The 23156-nt window shown below is 46.2% G+C and overlaps 1 protein-coding gene across 6 annotated transcripts in view; it reads left to right on the top strand.

Moving 5' to 3' along the window:
• ROBO3 (roundabout guidance receptor 3) overlaps positions 1-23156 on the top strand; it is a 266531-nt gene that overhangs the window by 204782 nt on the left and 38593 nt on the right. For all 6 annotated transcript variants that reach the window (XM_060251800.1, XM_060251802.1, XM_060251796.1 and 3 more), the window contains 4 exons: positions 7728-7933; positions 14373-14454; positions 16601-16769; positions 22288-22454. In XM_060251800.1, the coding sequence (XP_060107783.1) occupies positions 7728-7933; positions 14373-14454; positions 16601-16769; positions 22288-22454 (624 nt within the window). The remainder of the gene's footprint in view (positions 1-7727; positions 7934-14372; positions 14455-16600; positions 16770-22287; positions 22455-23156) is intronic.

Below are 23156 nucleotides of genomic sequence, written 5' to 3' on the forward strand. Positions count from 1 at the left end.
GTGAGTTACATGGCACTGTGAAGATCTGAACTCAGATCTCCCTGGTCCTAGTCCACTGCAGTACACTGACTGAATCTTATAGGACTCTTAACAACTCTTAAGGCAGAGATCCAGTTTTTGAAAAAAAATCTTATTTTCCAGAATGAAAGAAGAGAACAGACAGCAATGAGTAAATCTTGATAAAAGGCCCAAAATAACCTCCAGTGTCAGTTTCCATGCCAGATGACCATTCACAGAGATCCTTTGATCGTTTGACCTTGAGTGAACCAGAGAATATTGGGCAGTGCTCTGATCCTGCTATGATGGACCCTGAGGTTAAATACAGTTGGCTGGAAGTGGGGAGTGTTATCAGGACCTTCTTTGGTGGGTGAGGCTGCTATATATATGGTGCTCCCCCCACCCAAAAAAGGGGAAAACCAGAGATTTCCTCGCAGCTAACAGGAAGTTCTGTAATCCTTTTGCCAAGCCGAAATGCCTGTCTGTGTTTCACTTTAGAAATGTTAGCATCTGAAATGTACAACTTGAATAAGAATAGCTATTTTTTAAAAAGTTGGCTTTTGCCCATTTGTAACTTTAAATAATTACTTCCTTGAGTACCCCCTTGAAAGCTCAGAGACCTAGGCTGGGCTCAGACATCAGTCACACAACTCCGTGATGAAAGTTTCCCATCTGGGAAGTCCTTGAGCACACAGGCTCCCTCCTCCCCCCCTCCCCTTTCATGCAGAGCAAAAGGCTCAGCTGTGTCTATGGATTTCTTTGCCCTTTTTATAGTAAACCTCCCATCATTTTGCAAATCTAGGTGCTGGGGTTGCTTTAGTAAGGAGCAGGACAACATGGGCAGAGACAGCAAGTTTAACATTTTTCTTGTCCTGCCATTTTTTTATTGGAAAAAGCCACCCTGAAGCTACTTTTACTCTGGCAGAGGAAACGTATCTTTGAGGGTGGGGAAGCAATTCAGAGGTGTCTTTTTTCAATGAGAGAACGATGACATGAGAGGAAAGGGTTAAAATCCCCTCTTCCCCACAGCATTCTCCTCCTTGATAAAGCAACCCAGTCACCCGAGTTTTGGGGAAAAAATGTTTTAAATAAACAAGAAAAAATTCATGTGTAGTTGAGCCCTGAGAGGGAATATGGGTCCAGCTGGAAAGAAAACTGCAATTTGTCAGAACAGCTAACTTGGGCAAAACAGCAAACTCTGGTTTGCTCTTCTGCTTTAAACCCTGTTTCTGAAACACACTGAATCCTTCTTAGAAGCCTAGTTTATACTTGGAGAACAAAGCAGAGTTCGTTGTTTCACTCAAGTTAAATCTCGGTTCTGCATTTAAGGTTGCCCACCTCAAGGTGGGGCCTGCAGTTCTCCCAGAATTAGAGCTGATTTCCAGACTAGAGAGATCAGTGGCAGCTTTGAAGGATGGATTGTATGGCATCACATCCCTCTGAAGTCCATCTCCAAACTGTGCCCCTCCTTGGGTACCAACCCCCAATTCCTAGGGATTTCTCAAGCTAGAGTTGGCAACCCTGTCTACACGAGAGAAACGGTGGAAGGAGAGAAGGTCATTGAGAGCTCTGGGCCTTCCTAGCTTGTTCTCTGAATGTAGACATGGATCGCATAGTTAGCTTGAAAAATCTTCCTGGAGGACTCAGATGCAGAGAGCAAAGCTGATCAGAAGAATTGAGTCAGAGGGACTATAACTTTCAGGGGGAGGGGTTGCTTTCCACTGCTGCTAGTTCTTTTTCAGAAAAACAAACACAGAAATGTTCTGTCATCCTTCGAGTGCAAATGTAAATTTAAAAAATCTTAGAAGGGGTGCAGCAGTGTTTCACAGAGGTTGATGCTCCCAGTTTTTTTAAAGAGAGCCAGTTTGGTGTAGTGGTTAAGTGCGCAGACTTTTATCTGGAGAGCCAGTTTGGTGTAGTGGTTAAGTGTCTGGACTCTTATCTGGGAGAACCGGGTTTGATTCCCCACTCCTCCACTTGCACCTGCTGGCATGGCCTTGGGTCAGCCATAGCTCTGGCAGAGGTTGTCCTTGAAAGGGCAGCTGCTGTGAGAGCCCTCTCCAGCCCCACCCACCTCACAGGGTGTTTGTTGTGGGGGAGGAAGGTAAAGGAGATTGTGAGCCGCTCTGAGACTCTTCGGAGTGGAGGGCGGGATATAAATCCGATATCTTCTTCTTCTTCTTCTTCTTCTTCTTCATCTGGGAGAACCAGGTTTGATTCCCCACTGCTCCATAGACACCTGCTGATGTGACCTTGAGTCAGCCACAAGTTCTCTCAAGAGCAGTTCAGGGACAGCTTGCTAAGCCTCACCTCCCTCAGAGAGTGTCTGTTGTGGGGAGGGGAAGGGAAAGGAGATTTGTAAGCTGCGCTGAGACTCCTTTGGATAGCAAAGGGTGGGCTTTAAATCCAATCTCTTCTTCTCTCATTTCACCAAGTGGGGGAGATAGGGGAAAGCATTCTGGGAGCCAGGGGCAGCACTCGGGTTTTTGCCACCCCAGGCCACCACCCCAACCCATGGAGGGGTCTTTAAAAGTGGGGAGGGGTTGCAGCACAGTCTCTTTCCTCTGCAAGGGAAGGAGGGGGTGTGGGGCCTCATCTTTGCTCTCCGGCTGCCTCCCCTTGCAGGAGACACAGCCCGAAAGCAAGGCTGAGCCACCTCTTTCCTCCGCCTGAGTCTCAGGCAGGGGAAAGAGGCACCATGGGCCAGCTGGCGTGTGGTAGGGTGCCCCGTAGGCCATGTGGCACCCTAGGCAGCTGCCTACATGGCCTCCTCCCACCTGTCGGCCATGCTGGGAGCTCAGATTACTGGGGGTGGCGGGAAGGCAGATGAAACAACTTGTGCAGTTTGTTTTTATACAATGCTTAGGTTCTGCCTGGGTGGTGTGTGGAGAGGGGCGCAGAGGGAATCTTTGTCTGACGGTTCCTAGCACTATTTGTCCAGGTTTCACTAAACCACCCATACATGTGTATAATGTACATGTTTAAAAATACACAGCAAAAAGGAACATGTATGTGGTGGGGGGAGAAATGATTTGCATACCGCTGGAATTATTTCCTATCTGCTCTTTAATGTCACTTCTTAATTCTTGAGTGTGCGTACGCCTGTGAAGCAAATTCCTCAAGTGTAAACAACACGGCAGGCAAAGTATTTAATAACAGCCAAATTGATTTCTCATTACTAGGTCACTTCTGAACATTTTGTATCACTGGACCGATACGCATTTCTCTTATTGTGTTAAATAATAGTCAAGTCCGTAGCTGATGATTGATGTCTTCTGCTGTATTAATTCCACGTGGGCCCCTCATCCCTGAATAAGAAATCTTTAACTGTCTCCCTCTCATAACAAGCAATTTCTGTGTAATGGCTTCTCTTTGTTTGCAGTGATAGACAGGTAGACAAGAGTGGGAAACAAAAGCAAGGATTTTCAGTATGCGAGCAAAAATGGAGCCTGCCTGCCTGCAGAGCTGAGCTTCTTCCAGTCTTCTCCCCACCCCCATCCCTTCCTCTGAAGATTTGGTTAACCACGTGCACCTTTAGCACTTGAAGAGCCCAACTGCATGTTACATTTTCCCATAAGCTGCATGGAGAGGCACGTTCTGTAGGCACACAAAGGCCCAGTTCAGATAGGAAATGCCGCATGTGGAGAAAGGGGGCATAAACCTTCCCTCCACACCATTTTCCTAGCCTTAAACAGCCCAAACAGGCATGGGGGAAGGAGTTTGCCTCATTAGGGGTTGTGTATATATTGATGGGCTATGTGTTACTTTCCAGAATGGAGCAAATACTTTATTATTTATTTTTATACTTACACATCTCCCCTCCTCTGGATCACATGGCTCGGGGCAGCTCACAACATTCAGTAAGACAATCTATAGATAGAGATAAAACATATCCTTTTTTCTTTTTTGCCATCAAGTCACAGCTGACTTATGGCTACCCCATAGGGTTTTCAAGGCAAGAGAAGTTTAGAGGGAAGGCCCACTGCCTCCTTACAGTGCTGTTAAGTCACAGCCAATCCCATAGCATTTTCAAGGCCAGAGATGTCCAGAGGTAGGTGGCAACCCTGGACTTCCTTGGAGGTCTCACATCCAAATACGAGTCATTTGCTGACCCTGCTTAACTTCCAAGATCTGAAGAGACTGGGCTAGCCTGGGCCATCCAGGCCAGAGCCTCTATGTCAGGGGTGTTGAACTCATTCATTATGAGAGCCGGATCTGATATAAATGAGACCTTGTCAGGGTGGGGTGGGAGTGTACCTATTTAAGATTAGGTAGCAGAGATAAAAACTTTATAAAGGGCACAGACAAATACAATTAAAGGGGGGGGGTTTGAAAAAAAAATTAAAATAAAACATGCTTAAAATGTTAGCACTATTTAAAGGTGTTTTCTTTGTATCTCTTCCATGGGATCCAGGGACAAAGGACAAGGAAGCTCTGGCTCTTTCTTTCCTCCCCCAGAGGGCCAGGAGGGGAAGGAGCATCAGCCAGTAGAAGGAAGACAGGCTCTGCTGTGCAATTGAGAGAGCCTGGCAAAGCAAGCTCTCCCTCCCCAAGTGAGGAGCTTCAGCCAATGGAGAAAATAGAGACTTTGCTCTTTAACTCCTGTGCTATTGAGCAAGCATTGCAACACAAGCTGTAATGCAGAAGGAAGCAAGAGAGAGAGAGAAGGAAGCAGACTTGCTCATGGGCCTGATAGGAGCCCTCCAAGGGCCTGGTATGGCCCCCGGGCCACATGTTTGACACCCCTGCTCTCTGTGTTACTGTGTTTTTTTTCAAAGAGTCAAAATTATTTGCTGATCTTCTTTTTCTGTGCATATCAGCTGTGATGTTAAACCTTCCGTCCATAATTTAGTCACTTGCTGAAATTCTTTCCATGTCTTTGGATCAGGCAGGTGATAGCTCAGATTAAAGGTGTGTGTTGACACATTTACTGCTGCCTGCAGTTCCCGGGCAGTACATCTCTAGGTAATCAATTAATACTTGCCTTTAATTGACTATTTAATTACGCGTTACTAAACAAACTGATGGATATGAGTCCCATCACCTGCAGCTACGATGGCAGAAAAGAGGCAAATTGCGATCTGTCATGCAAGAGGCTTTTAAGATGCTGTAAAGATCAATTTTAGAGAAGGAGGAGGGGAGCTGACTCAATGGAACTGACAGCCCTGGAGAAATGAGAGCAACTTACCCCCTTGAACAAGACTGAAAATCCTCCAGCGTTCCTCATGTTGGTCCTCTTTGAGAAATAAAAGGAAGGGGCACCGTAAACACCTACTATTGGTAAGAGATGCCAAGAGGAAATGAAGTGTCTGGAGAAATGAGTAGGAACTAAAAAGTGTACTCTGGATCAAGGTGGTCAAAAAGGAGTGTTTCATCAACCTTCGTTGTGTACACTATCACTCCCTGGTTCTTAGTTGTGCCAAACTGTTCCGGCCTCGACCCTCCTTGTGGAATTAGTACCATGTCAAATCAAGTAAGGCTGCAATTAATAATGTTCTTTCAGTCCACTTTCAGTGCCCTTTCCAAATGAATTTTACTGTGTGAACTGGCAAAATCCTAGTGGAAAGTACATTGGAAGTGCATTATTTAGTGTGTGTGATTGCAGCCTAACATGTGAGAGTTATTATGGAAATCAGCCATTGCCCATTCACATGCATTCTTTATGTTGGCTCTGACATTGGGTTCTCCTGAGGTTCTCCTGAGGTTCATTGGAATGGGTTCTCCTGAGGCTATCAGAAAGGCCCCCACCGCTCTCTCCTTTTGCAAAATGTACAAAATGGATTTGTTCTGGGGGACGTTCTTGTAGAAGGAACAAAACTGTGGTGAAATAAGAGCCAATGAGGCACAGTGTGGCACAGTGGACATAGTGGCGGAATAGGAGCCGAGGAAACCCAGGTTTGAATCCCCACTTCTATTGCAGAAGTTTGCTGGGTGATCTTGGGCCCATCACATCTTGGCCTAGCCTACCTCACAGGATTATTGTTACAAGAAAATGGAGGAAGGGCGAACAATGTTCTAAGAAAAATGGAATATAAATAAATAAATGCAGTGCAAATGCAGCGTGACTTTTGTTAGGGATAAAGTCTTTACCATACTAATGGCTTTGTTGTCTTTAACAGATACGTTGGCATGCATTCTGTTCCCACCCCCATCCCTGGTTCTGCAATCCCAGCCAAACTGCATTGTTTTGTCCTACTAGGAACCTTTGCTATGAGTTTCAAATACTACTGTACTTTGTAATCCACGGAAAGTTGGGGGGGGCGGGGTTTAAATCATACTTGTAATCTACCCTTGTGTTCCAATGAGAAGGACAGACTATAAATGAAAATGACAAATGAAAATAAGATAAAGCATAAGAGCTCACAGGAGTTCCCTGCTCCTATAGTCGGCAATACAGGTGAGCAGGCCCTTTGGGTGATCATTTTTATGCAGGAGAGCCAGAAGTGGATTGTTGTGAAGCAGGACAAAGTCCTTCATTTTACAGGTTATGCTTGCAGAGAAGGTGAGGATGCTCTTTCATTTCCAACAAAAAGAGGGACAGGGGCTCAGGTCTGTATGAGAACCACAACATATGCCCTGTATCCCTGCACCATTAATTAGAAGGATGTAGTACAGAGTGGACACTTGGTTGTTCCCTACTGCATAAAACACACTCTGTAATGCTCAGAAGCACTTTTCTTCACAGTGGGGTTTTTCACATAGCCTAAGTATTCCGGTATGGAAGCTGGTCAGTTACTGAACAGTAACGGGTTTCTGCTGGCATTTCAGACAGACCCGACTCAGTAACTGGCTGCTACCAGAATACTGTCACCTTTTCACACAGTCCCGCAGCTGTCTCGGTAGTGAGGCATACCTGAGTCGTTACTAACAAAGAGCAGCTTCTTCCAGTTTTCAACCCCTCTTTCCGGGTTGAAATCACTATGGGGCGCTGTGTGAAATGTCCAGTATCTAATCCGGGAGCAGTTTTCGCACCCCTTTTCGCCCACCGGTGCACGATCTCCGGCTTTTTTGGGGGGGGGGGGGAACGTCAGTTTAAGATCGCTATAGCACAATAGCGACATCTCACAACAGCAACACCATAGTTTCAGCGGCAGCGATCTCTGGCATCTCAATGGAGCCCAGCCATCCCTATGGTGGTGCTGTTGTGAGACATCGCTATTGCGCTATAGCGCAATAGCGATCTTAAAAGACGTTTAAAAAAAAGCCGGAGATCGCGTACCGGTGGGCAAAAAAGGGTGCGAAAATGGCTGGCGCTGGTGGAAGCAAGATAAAAGCGGAACAGTGTGAAATGGCTTGCTTCAATCACAGAACCCTACCGGGGAAAAAAAACATGTTTCTGAAAACGCCCATCCCTGTCTCGGATTACTGCATGGCGGCACAATACCGACTCCCTTCCGGTTTCCACTGGTAAGTGTGAAAAGGGCAAAGTCTAAGATTCCACTCCAGTACTGAAAACAGGTTTCAGTACTTTCTGTCTCTAGAAAGAGCAAACAGCACCCTATTCATCCATTCTTCTCTGTGTTTCGAAATGGAGTTCACACTGTATCCATATATACATACAACAGGCACCTCCCACATCACTTTAACCTTCTGAATCATAAAATATTTTCCACTTGAAATGGCTATTGGTTCAAAATGTATCTTGGTCTACTGCTGCTACTGAAGAAAACTGCACTAACAACAGTGAACATGTTATGCTGTTATTTTTTTAAATTCTGTTTTTCATAAAGTGACATCAGATCGGATTCCGCCCATCATTCGCCGAGGGCCGACCAATCAAACCCTTGGCATAGATTCTACAGCACAACTGCAGTGTCATGTCACTGGAAACCCCCTGCCCAGTATCCAATGGTTGAAAGATGGACAAAGAATTGTGGGCAGCGACCCAAGAGTCAGCCTGTTAGACAATGGAACTCTACAGATTGTGAACCTACAGGTATGTTTGTCTCCCTCCAGCCCTTACCAGAGCGCATGAAATCTGAAAATGCCATCTCCTACAAATGCAAACTTGCCCTGTTCCTCTTTTATGCTGCTGTCCCTGTCTCCTCACAAAAATGACAAGTGGAAGAAGCAGTGGGGCTACACCTCAAGGGCAGAACGTCTGCTTTGCAGGCAGAAGGTTCCTCATTTGCTACCCACCATTTGCAGTTACCAGGATCAGGTGATGCTGAAGGCCTCTCAAGAGCTGTCACCTAGTCAGAGAATGCAATAATGACCTTGATTCCCCAAGGGTCTGATGCAGTGTAAGGCAGCTTTAGGTTTTCATCTGCTTTCTGCTTTAGGTGTTCCTCTGCTTGGATTGGCTTAGTTACTATCATATAGCCTTGTCTCTCTTTTCTAGCAGTTAAGGGAGGTCCTAAAGAGCCAAACTACATATTATACTTCGCCATTTTCCACACAGACACCATCCCTTTCCTGAATTACTGTTATCCCCAGTAAGGAATAAGACAGGTCCAAGACAAATGCCTGTCTTTTTTTCCCTGCTGTGGCTAATACTGCAGCAAATTTTATGTTGGCAGATGGCATGGAAGGAGAGGCCTTTTCTAAATCTTCCCCTCCGAACACTCACAGCTGCTTTAAAAAAAAAAAAGCCTGAGGTGTATGCTGGGGGATAGGATCACCAGTCTGATCACAGAAGGCAAATTACTCCCCCACATTAGTTTCAGCTTGGAGAAATTGTAGTGGGGTAGAGCAGAAGGCCCTCCTCCCCCTGTGCTATCATTCCAGTCCCAATCATGCTTCCAGATACTTAACAAATGCCTTTTCCTGCTGCCACAGTGTGACTATGGGGAAAGTGAGCTGGGTCCAGGGAACCCAGCACAAAGAATATAATATGCAGTTCAGCCCTTAGAGTAACAGCAGGCCAATTCACACAACTGTAATGTGATGAAATCCACGTGAATTGACTGGTTGTTCGGTTGGGGTGTGTGGTTTATTCCACCTAGTGTCTTGAACTAATTTTAGTGAACACTCGAACATGTGTCCAGATCACAATTCATTCTACATCTGGGTAAATTCAATCTCTCTGGTGAGCAAGCAGGCAGCAAGCACGTGAATTCCACAACATAGTTAGGAACTGAATTGCTTGCTTTCATAATTGCGGCAAATTGCTAAGTAATGAAATTACTTGATAAAAAGAGAGCCTGTAATTGCCTGATTTAGAACTGAATAGGAATTGTTAAACTCTCCTGAAAGCAACCCGAAGAACAGCCCAGGCGACTGTGTGCTTATTAAGAAATTAATGTTGTTAACTGGCAGTAAGCCTTTTCTTTGCGCCCGTGTGCATTTTTTAGTGGCTACAAACAGCCGAGTGCCATTTTCTTACTTTTAACAAAGTAAATATTAATGAAGAGCTGAGCACACTAGCCAAATCTCAGTCCCTTTGCAGCAGAGCCTAAATACACTTTGCAGTGAATTCCATTGTGGTCAAAGTTATACATTGTTTGCCAAGAAGAGCTTGATAGTAATCAACTCTCTGAGTGAGTCTCTCAGACCCATGGTTCTCTTTCAAGTTCAGCTCCTTTCAAGTTCAGCACACCTTCAGGCTTCTTCCAAAGAATTAGGAAGAATTAGGCATCTTGTTGTGATTGTTTTTTAAATAAAGCCACAATACCGTTGCTGATGTTTAAGGACAGCATGCATTGACCACATCTATTCCAGAATTGACCGTGATAGGAGAGTCTCCAGTTTTAGGACCATCTCCCGATTGATCTGAACAAGGTCAGGAGAGCTTGTGTGACACCTCTGTTGAACACTCGGCTGCCTAAAAAGTTCACCTCTGTCATATTTTTGACCATGCGGTGCCCCTCTGTAAATTCCTACTTGGTTTCTTGTCCATTCCCAGATCCAGCACAGACTCCTTGTCCTTAGCTTCAAAGACCTTGCTGTGCCCACCACCTCTCTGGTCTTTTATTCAGGTTCCTCAGTGTTATGTGGACATTTGAGGAGTTTTGAGAACCTAATAAAAAGGCTGCCATGGGTGAGGGAGGAACCAATTGCAAAATGGCTACCATGGAAGGACGGAACAATCTCAACGTGCTGTGGGGTTCTACAGAGTGTCAGGAGGTTCCAAGCTATGCACCTTCCTATGGTGGAGGCAGCTGTTTCCAGCTGGGTATTCCCTGCAAGCACAAAAGTAATACTTCCTGGGCTCTTCTGAACCACCTCCTTCTCCCAGCCAGGACCAGCTCTTTCCTTTGGAGAATAGATGTTTCAGTGGAAAAATAAGTGGGTGCCAGGAAGCCCACTGGCAGGTGCCTTGGCACCTGTAGGCCCCACACTGGGGATTTCTGTGCTACACCTTCACCCATTACCTCTGTTCCTCCACCTCCACCATCCTTAGCTTTCTGAAGAGCTGCTTACTCATACAATTCTGCCTTTTCTACCTTTCTGGCCGTTGTGCCCATGTCCCAGATCATCTGTATGATGCCACATTTCCTTTGTGTCCTCCTCTGAAACCTACCAGGTCCATTTTGGCCTTGACACGATGCCCCTTCCCTAAACCTACATACCTGTAACTAACTGGCAAAAATACCAGTTCTTCCCCTGTCTATTCCCACTTCCCTCTCCTCCTTGTAAGCTCCTTGGGACAGGGGACTGTCTTCTTATACACGGTACAATGGAGGGGTTATAGATGATGCTATCTAAACAGTAACTAAATGGCTGAGGATTAGACTTAGGCGAGAGCTACCCAGGCTTCAGTTCCCATCCAATGTCATCATCATGGCCTCAATTCAGTGCAGGGGGGGGGGGAGTGTCAAAAAGCACTATGGCTGCTTTTCATCTCTATGCCTTTTCTTAACTAAAAAAAGTTGTTATGGTTGTGAGGATAGATAAGTATACAAAAATTTGATCCTTCTATGCGAAACACTACAGAATTCGTCTTTTAAGGCTGAGATTCCTCACAGTTCTCATGCAAGGGCTTGCATTAGCCCAAAAAGATTTCTTTATACTCAATCAGGGGGTAGGAGGAGCAAATGAAAATCATGGTAATAAGAAACACAAATCCAGTACATGTCAGCCAATGCAGGAACACTGCAGCTTCAAAACATCGAGAGCCAGTGTAGTATAGTGGTTAAAGTTTTGGCCTAGGATATGGGAGACCCTGGTTCAAATCCCCACTTGTGCCATGGAAGCTTGCTGGGTGAGCTTGGGCCAGTCCCTCTCTCTCAGCCAGATCTACCTTACAGGGTTGTTGTGAGAATTAAATGGAGAACAGGAGAATTATATGCTAAGCCACTTTGGGTCCCTGTTGGGGAGAAAGGTGGGATATAAATAAGTGGGAAAGGTGGGATATAAATAAAGTAAAAAATAAATCCCATCATTTATTGCATTTCTATTCCACAGTTTTTCCATTATAGATCCCAAGCCAGAAATCCATAATGGCATTAATTTATATATCTCTTGTTAGCAGCTTATGCACCACTTTTCCCTCCTCTGGCTTTTGACATTGTATTGCCTTCCTCAGTTTTATCCTCACAATAACCCTGTGAGGTAGGTTGGTGGTGGGTGTCCCCTAGGGTTGTCAGCCTGGAGAACTCCCACTTTTACAGCTGATCTCCAGCTGGCAGAGATCAGCTCCCCTTGGGAAAATGGCTGCTTTGAAGGGTGGATTTTATGGCATTGCACCATGCTGAGGCCCCTCCCCTCCCCAAACCCAACCTCTCCCAGTTCCACCCCCATAGTCTGCAGTTCTTTTCCAAGTCAATGTCAGATCAAAGCCAGTGTTGCCAGGAGTTACATGTAGTCCAGTTTTTGGGTTAAGTTTCTTTCCCCTCTCTGTTTTTCTTTAGTCTAACCACTACACCACACCAGCTCTTAGCTAGCACATTTCTTTCTAATACATTGACAAAATAACATCATCCACATCCATAATCTTTGCAATAACTCAGTAAGGTAGGCCACAGTATGCATATACCTGTATTAAAAATGCAGGACTTGGACTGAAAGACAGTCAGGCCTGCTTATGCTCACTTTCTCCCCCCCCCCCCCTTCTACACCTTTCTCATTTTCTCTTTGTCAACTAATCTTCAAAAGTCACAGTTCTTCCAAAACATGGAACCTCCACACACCCCCGGGCATTCTGTATAATAAGTACTTGTCTAGCAGTGCATTAGATTTGCATAATTTAGCTCTAGGTATTTGGGCCTTCTTGGCGCATAAATTTTAGTCTGGGGAGTGTAGAAGGCACAGGCCTGAAGTGACAGAGGAGAGGAGACCGTCTTGAGGCAGAGAATTGGCGGCGGAGGCTTTGCCGGTTCGCTCATCGCTCTCTCTGCAATCCTGATCATGGTGGGTCCGGCACCCTGCCCCTTCTCCGCATCAGAACTGGATCCGCCATTGGGGTAACATGGAGGTTATTCATGAATTACTTATCAAAACACCGAACTTACGCTAAACATTTGTTTAAAAATTGATGCCGGCAGTCAGTGGGGAGTGAAATATTTCACGTTGGTTTTGTGCCTTCATTGTGTCAGAGTCAGGAGGTTAATGCATCAGCCGGGTCCCAGTGCGCCTAATAGCATCATTTTATAGCAGTTGTGGCTCTTTGCCCAGGAAAAAATTAGAGCTGTCAGGTGGATTGGAGGACTAGTATGAGTTAATGGTCCCTAAGGATGGGCTGCCTCATCAGGCCGCTCTGATTCATGGGGGAAAGTGGGGCAGCGGTTCCTGAGCCTCAGCGCCAAGCCCACCTGGTGGGGACATAAAAGTGATCTCCTCCCTCCCTTCTCAGTGTCCCCTATAATGGCCATCAGCATAGCAAACTCAAGCCATGCTTCCAGGGTGGCTTCTATCAAGATGACACCTTCCTCTTCCTGCTGTGAGCCCCTTGGAGAAGGGGTGTTCTCTATAGAGCCTTTGCAAGCCCTGCAAATTCCAGTATATTGGAAATCCTTCTTGCCCATTTGGCGGACTTTGAGCTAATTCTCACAAGCAACAGATGTGGGGAAATGTGTCTGAGCTACAGCCTGTTAAGACTGTTCACATGAATGAATACTCCACCCACACCAGTTCCTCCAGATAGAGAATCCTTCCTGGAAAGGCAAGATCTGGCCACAGCCATCTGTACTCTAATTACATCCAGATAAGACTACTGCAGTGTGCTTTAGCTGGGGCTGCCTTTGAAGACTGTTTGGAAACCCCAGTCCAGAATGTCACTCCAAGGCTGCTGATTTCGAGGCCTGTGTTGAAAGAGTGTGAGTGGTTTACACTTCACTTGTGGTTGTGGCTCAAAGTGTGGGTTCTCCAAAGCTCTTTGAGAGCTTCTGTGGTGTATGACTTAGTTAGAATGTCAGGCTAGGGCCAGTGAGAGATGGCTCAACCCTTAATCATGCCATGAACCACCAGCTTTTTTGAGAGTTTGTTCCCCTATTCAGAAAATTGGAAGAAGAGTAGGTGGCTACCTGAGAGAGGTCACGCGCTTTTATTTCTTGTGGCACTTTGTGCATTTCTCTCTATGCTGGCTTTCCCCTGAACCCTCACTTTCTGAATATTAATCATCAAGTGAAAATGTCCCTTTTAAAAAAGCCACCAGCAGCAGAAAGAGAGAGTGCATTTCTCTCCTAATGAATCTGATTATCATTAGTGCAGCCGTCTGTATCACTGTCTTTTATCTGACTGACGTTAGTGATTCTACTAAGGATATTGTCACTTTGTATAAAATTAGGAGGCAGCGCAGAAATATATTAAATGATTAAATAAAATTGGCAGAGCGAACATTTCTAACTTAGCCTGTTCCATGGCATGCTAGTTTTCTTCATGCAAGGAATGGCTTTTAGTAGGAGAAGCATTCCCTGTAAGAGTCCCCACCAGCAGTCTAAATGGGTGCAGCTCGAATGCAGGCGTGCTATCAGACCATAGTTATTCAAAGAATCCAGTATGGTTATCTTATGGTCTCCTGCTCTTGAACAGTTTTATGTAGTGTCTCACAGCTGTCTTATCAGGTACGCCAGTATCATTATCCCATTATTTGGGGGGGGCAGAAGAGGAGTTTGCAGCTGGCTGGAGATTAAAACATCAAAATTGTGTACTATCTTGTGAGCAAAAATTTGGACTAATCATTCCTTTTTTCCTACATTAACCCTTATAGTTGTGTGAGTGACACACAAAAGATTCTGCCGGCTCCAAATGTAGCATGGGGGCATCAGGGCTTGTCTGACACCCACCTGCACCCATTATCCCACATCCTGATTTGTCCCATGTCCTGGAACTAAAGCATGGGACTCCGTTCTTGAAGTAAACTATGGCTTTCCCCACTACACCCAAAGAAAAGAATCTGTATAACATACGGACTAAATAAGAGAACTGAAATTACTCCCAGATTTCCTTCCACCATTGTTTGGAATGAAGCATATGCTCCTTTTTGCACGTTTCAGGTTTCGGACTCCGGACTGTATGTTTGTGTCGCAACGAGCTCAACCGGTGAGACGACATGGAGTGGATTTCTGGCAGTGCAAGGTCAGTATTGCTGTGGGAAGGGAAACTGCTGGGACAGGCTCCTTGACCCCTTGGCTCTTGGGTTGTCCTCAGCAGCTCCCTTCTATCCCCTTCCCAACTCTTGAATAATTTCTCAAACAGCCGTACTCAAACAATGGCTACACTATTTAGCCCATCCATGCAGGAGGGTCTGAAAAGAGCATGAAAGAATCAGAGCTGCTCATCTTTCCATGCTCCCAGCAGCAAATGAAAGCCCTTCAAAGATGCTTGTGATGTATCAAGGGCTTCTGGAGGAGAGTGTAAAGGACCCTTGTTCCTTTTGGGTTCATTGGCAGAACCAGGGCTAACATGAGTGTGAATGACAAGGTGTTCCTCAGCCTCCAGTAATCCTCCCAGCTGAAAATAGGACATTGTGCCCAAGGGGGCTGTGATGCCACCAATTTCTCAATGAAAGGTGCCTGGAGGAGGCAGGAGAACATGAGATCCTCTTGCGTTCTGCCTTCTCCACTGCCACCAAGCACTATCCCAGTTGAAAAATGAAAGATCAGGTCAGCATCTTCAATCGGCAGGGGATCCTTGGTTAAGCCGTGGGCCTTGGCAGCTGCCCGATCACCCCAGCCCTTGACATTGGCCCAATGTTGGATGGAAACTCGGGGGCACATTTCTTTCTTGTTTGCTTTCTTGCCCCGTTCTTTCTTGAAGAGAACTGTCATTCACAGTGCAACCCTAAGCAGAGTTACACCCATCTAAAACTATTGACTTGCATGGGCTAGGAAGGGTTTATCTCTGTTTAGCAGGAGTCTCTCAGCCACCCACTAAGGTAGCTGAGTCCGCTTGCGGAGAGGGCGGGATAAAAGTCGAACGTAATAAATAAATAAATAAGAGACAGATGGCCACCCAGCAATTGAAGAAGAGCATCTGTTTGGCATGCAGAAGGTCCCAAGTTCAATCCCTGGCTAAGGATTTCAGGCTGACAGGACTGGGAAGGACCTTTCACTGTCTGAAACCCTAGAGAGCTCTTACCAGACAGAACAAACACCACAGAGCTAGATCAATAATAATTTGCCTTTGTAAAAAGCAGCTTCCAGTTTTCATCAGGGATTTTAATTTTTGTGTCCCATAACCAAATTTCTCAGCTGCTGCTATCTGCAAGAATCATAGAAGAGGTTAAAAGCTAACATCTACCCTGTGGCTCTCCAGGGTCTCAAGCTGAGGTCTTTCCTAGCCTTTAGGCATGCAAAGTATTGAGCTAGAGCTTCTCTCTTGGTAACCAAGGGTCAACTCTGATGTTATTCCCCCCCATTTGCATCGCTCTGGACAGCACTTAAGCAGGCCCAAGTATGCATTCAGTGCAAAATCTGTTCTCTACCAACCATCCCTAGCTGTTGCACTAGTGGTTGGCTTCTTAGCCAGAATGGAGTGGGTGAATTTCTGGCTTATTCGGGGATTCATGAAGTCATAGCTGGGTCTTCTGGCCTTAAAACATGAGCTCAGCCATGTCTCTGGGATAGCGATTGCTGCTGTCTTCAGCAAACGGAGCCTTGTTTGGATTCCTCTCCAAGAATGGCTCATTGAAAAAGCAGTTAGCCGCGATCTGCTTTCTAGCCCAGCAAGCACATTCCTACCAGTAAGAGCTGGGCCCAGGAGGTTTAATGTGAAACCACCTCAAGGAATAATGTTGTTGACACAAAGATGCGGTGGTGAGCCAGGGCCATCCAGACCCCACACAAAGTTTTACAGAGTTTCCATTAAAATAAAGAACTCTCTTTTGCCCACAGTGGGTTTTTGGAAAACAAATAGCCCAGTGAATAAGCAAACCAACAATCCCAACAGGTTCTGTATTCCTACAAAGTACTTGAGACCAGAATTCATGTATAGTCTTGAGATCTGTACCTAGACACAACCTATCCTTGAGGCTAACTTCTCTTCCTCTGATTAACAACAAGGCCTTTTCTCCTCTCCGTTTTGGGTGTGGATTTTTCTGTTGATCTATTTATGAGGTTATTTAATTAGTTTTGAAGAGCTGTATCCTGTGACTTTCCGAACTATTCTCAAGACAGCTTCCAGCTGCGTAAAAAAGGCAGAATGCATATTTGAACTTGGGGGTTTCCTCTGTCCTGCATTATCACCATCTCACCTTCCCCCCTCCCCCAATTTGTTTCTTTAGAAAATGGGGCTGACCTCCAGATGCAGGTCCCAGAGCCAGGCCTTCTCCCAGGGCCTCCATCTGCACCACTGGTCACTGACGTCACCAAGAACAGTGTCGCTTTGATTTGGAAGCCAAACCCTGTGAGCGGAGGAGCCGCAGTCAGTTCTTACATAATTGAAGCATTCAGGTAACTCTCGGGTTGCAAGTACATTGCATTTGCAACTGTCTCGGTGCACAAAGCAGAGAAGGTTTGAGGGTGAAGAAAGTGTGAGATTGTGGGCAGAATGAGATATTCCTTGCCTGACCATATACATAGACTACAATTTGTAAAGCAATTCTCATTCTTCATGAGCTCTGCTGATTTATGAAGACATTACTGGGTATCCAGTCCTTAAGATAATCTTGTACACTCTCTCTCAAATTAAGCATCACCACCTATGAATAGTTATCTTCTATCATGACTGGGTTTTCTGGCTTGCTGTTTTATTTGCCTAGAAAGTATACATCCTGCCTCTCTAGAGGCCACCCCAAGGCATCGTTGTACCTTCTCCCAGATTTTTCCCAATTTTATATTCAGTAGAAGAAAAATACACTGATGAGCACTGTAAATTTGTAGAAACTGCAAGCCTGAATATATGTGTGTGGGAGAAAAGAGAGCGCTACAAAAAGGAGGTAGGAGGTAAACCTTTGAAAATAAGCCAGCCCCACTGTGTCTTTGCAGCACTATCCCAATTATAACTCCTGAACAATCTCTCTCAAAATGTCGCTCCGTATGTGTTGCGATTCCCGCTGAGGTCATATTGAACAAACTGCAGGATGTGACTCCGCTGAGTGCGTGATCCCAGGACGCTTGTGCAGTTCATTATATACATCTTTATAATCAATACGTATTCTTTCAAACAAATCAGGATGTAGGGTGTTACTTTTTATTCCACTAAGAGCAAAGAAGCTATTGCCATAATCTTCTGCCCTCACCTCCTTTCTTGGCCCTTTAGTTTCTTTAGCTCACTTGTACTTGCAGACAGATGCACACGCGCATGCCCTTTCCCATCATCCATTCTGATCTTTTGCTGCCTACTGGATTGCAGAGCTAGAGTTGAACCCAGCTCCAGCCTCATGCCACAACTGGGAGGCTTCAGCATCGAGACAATGTAAGATAATAAGGAGAGATTATTGATCGGTAGCAGCTTCACCTGCCATAGCTGCGTCCCCTTTATTTCATTATTATTGCATTGTGTAGGGAAGAATCTGTTTACCTGGACAGGCTTCCTCTTAGAAGCTTGTATTTGTTGCATGTCCCGATTAGACAGGCTGGAAAGAGTCTCTGGGCATCTTCGAATATTTTGCTTCAGACCAGGGGTGGCCAAACTGTAGTTTGGGAGCCACGTGTGGCTCTTTCACACATATTGTGTGGCACTTGAAGCCCCCACCACCCCATCAGCCAGCTTGGAGAAGGCATTTGTTTCTTTAAATCACTTCTCCAAGCCAAGCCAGCCAGAGGCTTGGAGAATGCATTTAAAGTTGAAGTTATTTTTTTCCACCTTTTCCTTCCTCCCCCGTCTATCTTCCTTCCTTTCTTGTCCTGCAGCTCTCACACATCTGACATTTATTTTATGCGACTTTTATGTTAAAGAAGTTTGGCCACCCTGGCTTCAGACAATGCAGACTTGGGGCTGTTCTGCAGTTTCTTATCTGGGGATAACAATGCTCATTAATTCCCGGTACAAGGTGTAAGCAGTGAATCAAAGACCGGAGTGCATTAAGAGTCTGCAGTTAGCTCTCAAGTGTTTCACTTACTTAGCGGTCACATAAACAGGAGCAGTCGTGTTGTGTTTTTTACAGGTAGAGATCACAGGACCCCCGAGAATCACGGTGACCTCTAAATGACCTGCTGTGAGGTGGTGGTGTGCGTGTGTTCTTGTTCATGTTAGCCTGTTATCTGAGGACGACAATTTCTGAATCTTGTTTGTGTCAAGACTGCTTTGGTGTTGCAAAGCACCGAATCTTTTTCTGCTTCATCAGCCCCAGCGAGGCTGTCTGGAGGAGGGTTTGGGAGGTCATGGGAGCACAAGCAAGCAGCTGGGTAAATGTTTTGCTGTCAGCACGTTCATGGGCAGTAGGTCACCCCAGTGAATCCCTATTAAGCCCCTGCTTGTCATTCCTTGCAGAGGACAGGCCACCAAACGGCCCACGGCTCAGATTCTTCCTTTCAGCAGCCGGGTTGCTGAGGTGCCCTGTGAGCAAAGGCAAACACCGCTTTCTCGCATGGCTTAAGGACTTGGGCCAACCTATCCCAGAGCCATCTGCTCTGGAGCTGGAGATTTGTGGGGGAGCGCAGGTGGCAGAGGGTTCGAGTTAGCGGTGAGAAATTTTGCAAACATTGAGGCAGTTAGCGGTGAGAAATTTTGCAAACATTGAGGCAGTCAGGAATCACTGGACAAGCTGGCTCTAGGCTTGTCTTTGTGCAAGGGTGTGCATGTAGCATTACAGAGATGCAAGGTTAAAGAGGGTGAAGTCACCTCCAGGGAGGGAAGGTGGTGTGGTATAGCCCAATCCTGTCAGATCTCAGAAGCTACTTGAGTGAGGGACCACCAAGGAAGACTCTGCAGAGGGAGACGATGGCAAACCACCTCTGCTTCTCACTTGCATCAAAAACATAAGTTGTTTTTATTCTGGCAAACCAGTAAAACTGCATATCTCTGCCCATCTACAGTTCTCAGGTCTTCAATATCCTCATAAAACACGTCCTGACATTCCAGCCTGGCTCAGCTCTTTGTTGGCTACAGACCCGAGTCTTGCAAGGAGGGGCCGATTGGGCCATCCCCATTCCGCACCCCACAATCTCTTGTGCAGACCACAGGAAGCCCTGCATTCTGGAAGCAGCAACATTTTATTTTCGAAATGAATAAGCCTGGCAAGGGTCCAGCTTCCTGTTTACTTCCCAAGCTGAGCCTATGGGGGAAAAAAAGTCGTCTATTAGGGCACCGTTAGTTTCTGGACCTTGAAAACCCTGATCAGCAGTGCTGACAGCACTTCCTGCATTCTTGGCTTTCCCGAGGGTCCACCCTTTAATTTCTAAAACGAGTGGCCAGAGCCAAGGCCACTGAAAGCTGTGCTTGTGACTGATGCTGCTTCCACACCTCAGTGGATATTGTGATCTCATTGCAGTAGGACAAAACATTGCAGCTCGGTTTTCCTGCGTGGAGATGACCTTCCAGTTGCAAATTATCGTGATAGCTCAATGAGGATGCAATACCCAAGGATGTGCAGTTGCAAGACTGGAAATCCAGATTATAGCTTGAAGGCCCAAAATGCTGCACCCTGAGTGAAATACAGCTCTACAACTCTGCTGCATCTCGTCAGTGCTTGGAAGAGAACTGTCCTTAGGAAGGCTTTATTTGTTTACTGCATGTAGATCCCACCTTTCTCCCTAATGGGGACTCCAAACAGCTGGCATCACTCTCCTCTCCATTATTTCATCCTCACAATGCCCCTATGGGGTAAGTCAGGCTGAGAGCGTGTGACTGGCCCCAGGTCACCCAGCCAGCTTCCATGGCAAAGACAGGATTCAAACACAGGTACCCCAGATCTTAGTTCAACGCTCTAACTACTACTCCATGCTGCCTCACCGGGTGCCACAGTGGAAAGACAGTGGAATAATAATAAAAGAATACATTTCCAAACATCACTTATTGGTTGGGCAGACTCACCTTATACATGTTTATAAACGCTTACTGAATCTGTCACTCTTTCTGGCTCTCTTTTGAGAGCGATTCAGGATTCCAAGCCTTGGCTCAAGAGGATATTGGCCATGGCGAGTACAATGAACAGAGGAACCCTGACAGCAACTGATGCACCATGCCTATTAAATCCTCCCCCCCCCCCATTTTTCCATGCTGTACAGCTGTTGTAGATATCCCTCCGCCTTTCCCAAGGCAGCTTATAGCAATGCAAACAATAGGTTTAGGAATTAACTTTCATAAATTGTGAAGGAAGTACCAGATGGAAATGCAGCAAAGCCATCAGGCTAGTAATGATCAGCAGCCCCAAATTTGCTCCAAAATAATTGTGTTGCCCTCACTGGATAGCCCAGGCAAGCCCAATCTCGTCAGATCTTGGAAGCTAAGCAGGGTTGACTCTGGCAAGTACTTGGATGGGAGACCTCTTTCAGGAGGACAGGGGCAGGTTTTGTTCAGCCACCTCTCTGAATATCCTCCATGTCCCCAGTAGGGGTCAGTCGCCAGAGACTGCCATGACTCCCAGGTGCAGACACACACATGCACTTGCAAAATAAATAAATAAATACAACCCCGCCCCCCCCCACCAAATATTGTGTTCACATGCCATCCAAACCCTCTTGAGAGAGAGGTCTCACCTCTTGGAGGAGAGCCACCAAGCAGCAGCCAGCATGAAAAAGGCCCTGTCTTTTAGAGTAACTGGCTGCATCATGGACTGTGGGAGATGCAAATTAGGGCCTTAGAAAAGGTTCTGTGGTGAGTAGGCTCATATACATAAAAACGTGGGTTTTTTTTAGCATCAGAATTCAAAACCTGTAGTTTGAAGCAGGTCCAGAGACAAGCAGGGGGCTACTAAGCTGCAGGACTGTCAAGAGGGGAAGATAGGCAGAATTCCAGGGGCCAACAGAGTCAACTTTGCTTTCATATTACTTATTTACTTACTTTATTTCTATCCTACCTTTCACCCCAGTGGGGAACCCACAGTGGCTTACATCATTCCCCTCCCCTCTGCTTTATCCTCACAACAACCCTGTGAGGAAGGTCAAGCTGAGAGTGTGTGTCTGTCCCAAGGTCACCTAGCAAGGTTCCATGGCATGAGTGAGGATTTGAACCTAGTCCGATACTCTTAACCACTACACCACACAGGCTCTAACTTCTGTCTCCTTGCTTACCACAGAGCAGACCCACAAGTTAACCCTCCCACACACCTTCCCTCCAAGCCTTCCCAAGTCACCACAGCCCTTCCTTCTCCCTCAGAGAGCAGTCCTAGATTGAATCCCTTGGATCTCAACTGGCTGGACTGCAAACATTTTGCTTTGCTTTTAAACCTGTGCTGGAGAGCTGGGAGAGCCCCTCCTGGCCTACACTGACAATACTGAGCTCAAGGTCTGCATCTGCATAAGTCAGCTTCTTGTGTCCAGGCAGCCGTGGAGCAGGACAGAAGACTGAGCATCCATGTCATGCTGACTTTATGAACATAAGAGAAGCCATGTTGGATCAGGCCACTGGCCCATCAAGTCCAACACTCTGTGTCACACAAACCCAGGTGCCATCAGGAGGTCCATCAGTGGCACCATCAGGAGGTCCATCAGTGGGGCGAGGACACTAGAAGCCCTCCCACTGTTGTCCCTTTCAAGCACCAAGAATACAGAGCATCGCTGCCCCAGACAGAGAGTTCCAACAATATGCTGTGGCTAATAGCTACTGATGGACCTGATCCATATGTTTATCCAATCCCCTCTTGAAGCTGGCTATGCTTGCAGCCACCGCCAACTCCTGTGGCAGTGAATTCCATGTGTTAATCACCCTTTGGGTAAAGAAGTACTTCCTTTTATCCGATCTAACCCGACTGCTCAGCAATTTCATTGAATGTCCACAAGTTCTGGCATTGTGAGAAAGGGAGAAAAGGACTTCTTTCTCTGCCTTCTCTGTTCCATGCATTATCTTCTAATCTTTGTTCTGTTGCAGTCAGTCATCAGGGAGCACGTGGCAGACAGTAGCCGATAACGTGAAGGTGGAGAAACACACCGTCAGCGGCTTGAACCCCAACACCATTTACCTCTTCCTCATACGAGCTGTCAACATGTATGGCCTGAGCGACCCCAGCCCTGTCTCAGAGCCGGTCCGCACGCAAGGTGAGGTGACCCCCCCCCCCAAGGTTTCTGAATTGACCAGGATTCAAATGACTAGGTAGTCCCCAGTCTCCAGGTCATCATTTTGATATTTATACCCAGCTCTTCTCCCCAGCGAGAACCCAAAGAGGCATACAGCATCCTCTTTCCCTCCTTCTGTTTTTATCCTCATAACAACAACTCTGTGAGGTAGGTTGGGCTGAGAGGGGGTAACTGGCCTAAGGTTGCCCAGCAAGCTTCCATGGCAGAGTGGGTGAGCCCTGGGTATCCCCAGAACATCGTATACCACTGCATCACATTGACTCAGTATGGACAGCTGTATGTTCCCTCTCAGCCTAATCTCAAGAAACTGAAAGATGCATTCAGGGATTGTTTTCATTAGGATGGAAGCCAGAGAGGCTTCGTCTGGTGGGCCCATGGTGATGTGTCCTTTGCAGTTATGCATCTAAATTACCTAGGCTCAGTATTGAAGCACTTCAATATCCTAAGATTAGTTTGCTGCTGGGGGTGGGGGGCAGTTTCTAGCCTTTGCAACTACAAAACTGAGATCGTGTGGCCAGTTAATGATGAAATCTGAGATTCAGGATGTACACTGCACATACGAATTGAGTAACTGCAACAAATTAATTAACCCTCTTTGTTTTGCTTGTTTGAAAAGCAGCTTTGGGGAGGCTACCCAGAGAAGCCATAGGGAGAGGTGTGTGC

Source organism: Heteronotia binoei, chromosome 12, assembly GCF_032191835.1.
Source record: "Heteronotia binoei isolate CCM8104 ecotype False Entrance Well chromosome 12, APGP_CSIRO_Hbin_v1, whole genome shotgun sequence".
NCBI classification, from domain to species: Eukaryota; Metazoa; Chordata; class Lepidosauria; order Squamata; family Gekkonidae; genus Heteronotia; species Heteronotia binoei.